We start from the raw sequence: 8,041 nt of genomic DNA, 5'->3' as shown, positions 1-8,041 counted from the left end.
TTGAGAGAAAGTGAGTGAGTGGGGGGAGGGGCAGAAAAAGAGGGAGAGAGAGAGAGAATCCCAAGCAGGCCCTGAGCTGTCAGTGCAGAGCCCAATGCAGGGCTCAATCCCACGAATTGCGAGATCGTGACCTGAGCCGAAATCAAGAGTCAGATGCTTTAACCAACTGAGCCACCCAGGCGCCCTGTACTGTTTTGTTTTTTTAAGAAGTTATCTTCAGTGGTTTGCCTATAGACACAACTATTCAAAAGTAAAACCTTTTTTGAGCACCTAAGCAGTGTGTCCTAAGCAGTCAGTCTTAAATCTTGTTTTCAAAGTTAGGAGAAGAAGCTGCCTCCAAAGCCCAGATAAAAATCTGAAAGTCTCAATAAGAATTGTGAGGGCCAATGATAAAAGTTTATTACTTTACTGTGTTTGTATCCGAAAGAGAAATTCAGATGGCTTAACTTGGATGTGTTTGTTTTTTCCATTAGGCATGTAAGCAGCCTTACAATTTTATAGGTGACTCTTGCTTTGGAATTAGGTGGACACTTCTACTTTCTTCTCAGCTCCTGCAACAATAAAAGCTTCATGTTTTCTCCAGCATTGTAATCACTCTCTGTGTTATAGATTGCTTCAGTATACCTTCGTCGGGGATATATTTATGGTTCCTGATGACCCTCTGGGCAGAAGCGGACCTCGATTAGAAGACTTTCTTAGGAAAGAAGTCTTCCTTAGGTATTTGCTTTTTCACATTGTTTTCTGTTTACAAACTTGTTTCAGTTCTTTGTGCTTTTGTGTAAGTGATGTCTCTGAATAACTAAAGACAACACTTTTAAATTTTGTATTAGCCTTAGATTTATTGCTGGTATAATATATTTGAAAGGTAATCGAGCACACACCCCAAAGACCATGTCTTCATTTATGGTCCTTTGGTTTGTTTTTTTTTTTTTTTTTTTTTTTTTTTTTTTTTAATTTTTTTTTTTTTCAACGTTTATTTATTTTTGGGACAGAGAGAGACAGAGCATGAATGGGGGAGGTGCAGAGAGAGAGGGAGACACAGAATCGGAAACAGGCTCCAGGCTCCGAGCCATCAGCCCAGAGCCCGATGCGGGGCTCGAACTCACGGACCGCGAGATCGTGACCTGGCTGAAGTCGGACGCTCAACCGACTGCGCCACCCAGGCGCCCCTATGGTCCTTTGGTTTTAATCCTAGGAGAGGGTGGGGAGCCAAGCTTTGTATAGGTCTAAAAAGACAAAGCAGATTTTGCTGACTGCCACTTATGAGCAAACGCCACTTAGGTTCATTATGTATACGTGAATATCCTCTTATATTCACTTTCCAAGGTTATTTGCTTTAAATTTGCGATGTTCCTGTTAATTTATTTACTATTCAGGAATCACTACCCGGGGAACTTTCTGTCTCCACTAAATGGAGAAGCCAGTATTTCATATTGATCTGAAATTGATTTGATAGTTGACATTTTCTTTGTTTTAGTTGGGTTTTTAAAGATAAGTTGCTGGTGGTTATATCTGTTTTCAGAATTCTTGGGTAATGGACACTGTTAACTAAAGTATCGTATGTGCCTAACTGACAGATAGTATAACCTGGTGACAGACAGCTGATCTTTTTTATTTATAACCAGATCCCTTGGGGATTCTAGATTTGGATTTGGGGTAGTTCACACAGAGGTATCTTCCACAGAGGAGACGAGTGCAGTTTCAGCTCCCTGGGTCTTAGGAATCATTTCTCTTCTGAGCCTTTGGGTTTTATTACATAGAATGAGGGCTTAGTTCCCAAAGGTTCTGCTTCTCTGCCTACACTCAGAGAATGGCAGCCATTTTAACATCTGCTGGGTGTCAGTGCATCTCCACTGGGCATTTAAGATCTGGCGCCTGTGTGCAAGCATCAAGGCCTGCAGGTCAGGCTTAATGGGAAAGAGAGTTCTCTGGCTCCTTCTTCACCTCAGCAGCCTGGCAGCAGGGTCTGCCCTGCCCGTGCACTTAATCACTCTTTACAATGTGTTAACAAATTGAGTGAGGAGTTAATAATAACTCCACTCACCAAGGAACTAACTTTTGAAGTTAGTTGAGCTTTTGAAATTGGAAAGTGTTTGGCCAGCCCCATTTCTCAGCTGCAAGCCCAAGTCACCTGGGAAACTTCTTTAAAAAGACAGATGCCCTTTACACACACTCACACATACCCATGAGTGTATAGGTTGTGGGCACCAACACCTCACCCAGACTGGTGAGGGCGGAGAGGGGGGGCAACAGGTATCCGTAGTGGCTGCCTCTGCCCAAAGGAGTCCCTTTTTCTAATCCCTATCAACCAGGGCCCCACACAGAATTAGTCTCCAGAAGAGTAAGACCCTGTTGTCTGTGTCTTTTGAAAGCTCTCAGGTGATTCTGGCACATCCTGGCTTAGAGCCAACAGTTGGCTGGGGTCCATTCTTGCAGCTGCAAACCTAGGAGGGTGGTGTAGCTTATGATGAGCTGTCATTTCCCATCATGACTGGTCTGGAGATGGTGTAGTTGTCATCCCTGTGGACCCCTCTGTAGGCAGCTTGCCTTCAGAAGTCAGCCTTCAGCACGGCCTCAAGGTCAGCAGCAGGTCTCTCATTTATCTTACAGCCTGACTCACCAGACTCATTCCATTCACAGAGATATGCAGCCCCTGCTCAATGCCTTGCCAAATGTGGGCATATTTGACTCCAGCTTCAGAGTCCCTGGGGCCCAGGCAGCCAGCACCAGCCACCAGCCTCCAGCCCGGATTCAGGGTGCCCCACCTAGCCACTGGCTCCCTCAGCAGCCCCGCTTCCCAGTTCTGTCGAACCTTCCCAGTATGCAGCAGAACGTGCCCATGCCAGCACAGAGGTCTCCTGCAGAAACCAGCGAGCTGAGGGAAGCCCTTCTGAAGATCTTCCCTGACTCCGAGCAGAGACTGAAAATCGACAAGATATTGGTGGCCCACCCATACATGAAAGACCTGAACGCACTGTCTGCCATGGTGTTGGACTGAAGGCCACACTCGAGCTAGTGTCTGCACGTGGCAGCAGGAAGCGACATAATGTGAAGAGACCGATTTCCCAGTGGAAATGCTATTGTAGTATATAGAAAAGAAAACAGATGTTTTGTGTATAAAAAAATCTGGGTTTTCAAAACCAGCTTTTTCTATATATAAATTATGCTGCTATTACAGATTTAACATTTTCTGTAAAAGGAAAGTACATTTTCTGCCTGTTCAGAACTGTTTAATAGCAGTTACTCTTGAGTGTATTTACATTTTTATGTTTTTTAAACTATTTTCCTTAAAGCTGAAAATATTGACAAATGGATATGAGTAGCCTTTCTAAATAAAAAAAAAAAAAAAGAGTTGCTTTCTTAGGGAAAGCAAGACCTCTTAAAGTATATTTTCTTGAGATGACTATGTAACGTCCACTAACATGAAGTGTGCTCATCCCTCCCGGTCTCCTCTGCCCTCACCCCTGGAATTAGAGTCGTAGGAGTTGGGTTTGCTCCTGTGGGTCTTTTGTTGGAGCCATTTGTGAGAGTGGGCAGGTGGTGCCACTAGATGGCACCTGTGCCTAGCCATTGTTAATGACCAGGGCACAGTTAGACTCCCAGAATGTCAGGGCAAGAAGAAACTTCAGAACTCATGTAGTCCCACCCTACTTCCCCTCCCACCCTGAAGAAAAGGGAACTGAGGCTCAGTGTGCTCATGTCTGCACATGCCCAGGTCCACAGCCGTAGAGCAGCTGGGCAGGGACCAGACTCCTTGTCCAGTGCTCTGACATGCTCACCAGGCTGAGGCCTCGCTATACCTGACCTGACTCTAGAAGTCATGTCTTAGCCTCTGAAAATAATAGTGGGATGTGAAGAAATTTAACAAAGAGCCCCATCATTACAGTAATTTTGTGTCCACATCATGGGAGATACAACCCATGTGAAGTTTATACAGCTTTGCCAAAAGTGGTTTTCTATTCTCAAGAATGACCCTAAGCCAATAAATAGCATTAGTAGCTGCCATGAGGGCTCAGAGCCCCTTATTTATTTTTCCTGTGTTTGTCTTTTTAGTGTTCTCCTAAGCTGCCCTTCCTGTGAGTGAGTCTATCTCAGAATTGGTATCTTAGTATTGTGTTTTCAGTGTTGTTCAAATTCTGTGTCAGTGAAGTTCTTTTCCTGGATAATTATTCTTAACATCTTTACTGTTCTCTGGACTTTCAAAGGGCTTTGTATTTTATACCTGTTCTCTTCCCAGGCTGCTCACAGTCAGTTTTTTATCTGCCCTGTGGGTCACGTCTCTCCCAGCCCCCAGAAACAGCTGCTGAGGACTCAGTGCTGGTTTGTTTTTCATAGTGAAGGGACTTTTTTGGCCATGAGCAGAGCTGGTAACTCCCCAGGAGGCTCCCTCCAGGTGTGTTTAACCTCTGTATCCCTCCAAGGATGAATCCAGAGTCCTCCAGGTGGCTGGACTTAAACTTCAATCATGTTTTCTCCCCGATGCCTTTAAGATGCTTCCTGACGAGGAACTGGTTGTCCACTGCCTTTTGGGGGCAGGTTGCCAGAGTCACCCACCCAGTTGTGGATGGAGACTTGAGGTGGCCAGGAAGTGACTCAGTCACAGCCCTTGTGCCTCATCTTCAGAACTGGTGGTTTGTAAAAGTGTGGCAGACGTGTGAGGGCTAGGGCTGTCTCGTAGTTACTCTGACCTGGGTTGAGGTTTGGTCTGACAGTGTTGCCAATCCAGTATTTCTCTAATGTTCAGAAAAGGACCCGGGGCCATCTGTGATGGCTGAGGCTTAGCCACACAGGTCTTCCTGAAAGGGGACTAAGCCTCCACTGATGCCGGGTGGGGCTGGCTAGGCCTGGGGTTCCAGAGTTTCCTAGGCTCTAGACGTGACTTGACCTTTGAGCTTTGTATCATGTAAGCCTCTGTATTCTTAGTATTGTTTCTGAGGGCTCTACCTGCCCCTTTCCTCTTTCTGGGCGTGGGAAGGAAGGATGCAGGAGACTAAGTGGGTTAATTACTTCCTTTGATAAATTACAACATCAAACATAAGTCACAGTTCTTTCTGAAAATCATCAGCTTTAGTTAAATTTAGTATTTAAAAACTCAATTTTCAGACCATTAAAAAAAGTCCTTCAGCCTTCTCTTAATATTAAGCTCAGTGTTGATGCTACTCAAATGTTTCTTGATGGTCTGCCCCCAGCAGTGGATTTTTGAGCCACCTTGGTAGTGTCAGCAATGCATCATCATTTTGTAACTCCTCAGGGGGTTACAGATTGTGGTGCCTCTGCGTCCTGTATTTCCCGGCATTCCCGTGAAGGAGGTGGCCTGGCAAGGATGCACCTTATTTGGTACACTGGCATCTGGTGCTCAGAGAGGTTGTCCGGGGTCAGAGAATAAGTAGATGGTGATGCAGGATGATTCCCAGGCCTGCATTCTTCCCAGGCCCCGGCTCCCCGCTCTGGGAGAAGAAAGCCTTGTTTGACCTTTCTGTCAAGTACCCTGTGTTTGAGACCCGGTAGGTTGCTGGCTAGAAAACAGTGGGAAGGCGTCTCAGCCATCCCGGATGACAGGTCAGCTTTGTCTGGCAGACTCAGCTATGGTGTGGAGGTGTTGCTGGGGACTCAGGCCTGTTGCAGCTTTGGGTCTCTGAGAGGAGGGATGGGGTCTTGCTTAGGTTTGTCATGGCACATGTGGAGTATGAGTCACAGAGAAAGCTGTGCTCTCTGTGATTGCTCCTAGCACCCTCCCCCACCACAGGAGATGCCCCAGGCACAGGGCCCCCTGAATTTGGGCCTTGGCACCATTCTCCCTCAGCTTCCAGCTGTCCACCAGCACTCCCAGGTCCTCCCCTGTCCTTCCTTCCCATGTCCCTCTCCTCTCCTCACTGTGGTCTGTTTGGTCAGTCACTGACTCCTGCCATTTGTTTCTTCATTATCTACCTCCCCATCATTCTCCATTATTACAGCTTGGCTCCTGTAGTAAAATCACCCGATTTCCCCTAAGAATCCTCTCCATGCATTGCTGCTCTCCCTCACCTTCCCACTCTTCACTTCCTTATTTGCAAACTTGACCTTCATCCCACCCACTGCCTGAAATAGTCTAGGAGAAGTCATCAGGGACCAGTAATTGCCGAATTAGAGGCCTTTTCTCAATACTTAATCTTCGTGTCCACCCTCAGTGACCAGAATACTTGACATTGTGGCCCTTACTTTCCTCCTTTTCTGAGATTTCCCTCCCAAATGTTCCTCATTCTTTTCTATTCTTTTACCTAAAGTCCAGTCCTCGAGACCCTTTTCTTTCTTGACAGGTGGTCAAACTTCAGACCAGCCATGGACTTGTGATGGGGAGGGCGGCTCTTGCTAAAAATGCGGATTACTAGGCACAACCCCCAGGGCTCTTTATTCAGTGGCCCTGGAGTAAAGCCCAGAAATTGGAGACATCAGCAAGCTCCTTGGGTGTTTCCCACACAGGCTGTCCAGGGACCACGTTGTGAGAAACTGTACTCACCCTTAATGGTCATTAACTCCAGCTTCCTTCCTCCCTCCCTAACTTCCCTGCCTCCACATGTCCCCTCTGGGCAGTGACTTCCATTCCCACCTCTAGGCCTGCCATTCAGAAATGCGTTTCTAGCATGACTGGAAACCCTGTGACATCCTCAGACTCACTCCCCAGACCCTCAGCCTGCTTCTGTTCCTTGCTGTCCTTTCCCACCCCACCCTGCCACAGCGTTCCCTCATCCACCTTGTCCTTGTCCTGCCAGTGCCCACCAGTCATTCTCTCATGCTCTCAGGCAGCCCCTGATCAGTCAGCCCACCCCACCCTCCCAGACCCCAGCATGCTCCCAAATTTATCTTCCAGAAATGCATTGCTTGTCACAAACCATCCTATTCAGTGATCTTCAGTGCCTCTTGGCCAGAGCACCAAGCTCAGCCCTCCCTGAGCGTAGTATCCGTGCTGTCCTCGTGGCCACGTGTGACTGCCCACTTTGAATAGCCCTTACCCAGAAGCTCACTGCAGCCCACACACGTTTCCTCAGTTTCCTGTGGGCTCCTGCCTCTGTGTGCACCTCTTTCTCTCTGCTAGAGATGCCCTTTCTCCCAAATGGCTTCCCCCTCAATCTCCTGCCTTCTCTTTGTGCCCTTGCCTGTGCTTCTGGCCAGAAACAACCCTGTGGCACTCTGTGACCCACAGCGCTTGTGTCTTGCTTTTGGCACCTGCCGCACTGGCCGGTATCATTGCAGCTGATTGTGTACTGTGTCTCACCTCCCTTTCTAGACTGTGAGCTCCTCGCGGGCAGGGATCGTCTGTGTTCACTCTTTGTATTTCCCATGGCACCTAGCACAGTGCCTTGCACTTAATAGGTGCTCAATAAACATCTGCTCAACTGAACTGGACGACATTGCCTTCTTGACTGTGGTGTCTGGCAGCTGATAAAACCTTAAGAAGTCACATTGTCCACGTTTGCACCCGGGAACCCACCACTATGCTGCGGTCTACTGCAGATGGGGTGTCTGCCTGGCTTTCCCCTTCTCTTCAAGGCCCCAACACACCATGCAGTCCAGGGCTGAGCTGTGGACAAGCCGAGCCAAGCAGTGTGCTCTGACTTCCTGCCCGCAGCCTGGCCAGGGGCAGACACCTGGCCCAAGCGAGTCCAGTCAAAGCCACTCCTTGGTCTTCTCCCCTCTGCTGGTGGAGCCAAGGAATTTCACGCCCAGATCTGTTAGAGGCCACTTCCTGCCATGGGGGAATCTGTCTCTCCTAGACCCAAGATTCCTGGGGCAGGAGTGCCAGGTTCCTGTTGTCATAGGAGCCTGGTGGCACCCATGCCCTTTCTCCGATGTCGAGATGCCCCATTATTCTAACGCACCTCCCTTTGCTTAAGCTAATTTCAAGTTGGATTTATGGCCCTTAAAGTCCAGAGTCTTGAGTAAAATAGTTACCACTGCCCCTACACTCAGCAGATTAAATGGGAGAGGCTTCTCATACCTTTAGAAAGATCCCGAAGACTGGTGCAAAGTGAACTTTGGGAGTGTTCACCCCCATCAGAAAATG

The 8,041-nt window shown here is 47.8% G+C and overlaps 1 protein-coding gene across 1 annotated transcript in view; it reads left to right on the top strand.

Annotated features, from left to right (window-relative positions):
- Nucleotides 1–7,378, top strand: part of N4BP1 (NEDD4 binding protein 1) — a 50,581-nt gene extending 43,203 nt beyond the window's left edge. The window contains exons 6-7 of the mRNA XM_045442667.1: nt 610–717; nt 2,641–7,378. Coding sequence (XP_045298623.1) covers nt 610–717; nt 2,641–2,998 — 466 coding nt within the window. The 3' untranslated portion in view covers nt 2,999–7,378. The remainder of the gene's footprint in view (nt 1–609; nt 718–2,640) is intronic.
- The last annotated feature ends 663 nt before the right edge of the window (nt 7,379–8,041 follow it).

Source organism: Leopardus geoffroyi, chromosome E2 (genome assembly GCF_018350155.1).
Source record: "Leopardus geoffroyi isolate Oge1 chromosome E2, O.geoffroyi_Oge1_pat1.0, whole genome shotgun sequence".
Taxonomy (NCBI): Eukaryota; Metazoa; Chordata; class Mammalia; order Carnivora; family Felidae; genus Leopardus; species Leopardus geoffroyi.
Note: the sequence above shows the minus strand (reverse complement) of the source record. Positions and strands in the feature narration are given on the sequence as shown.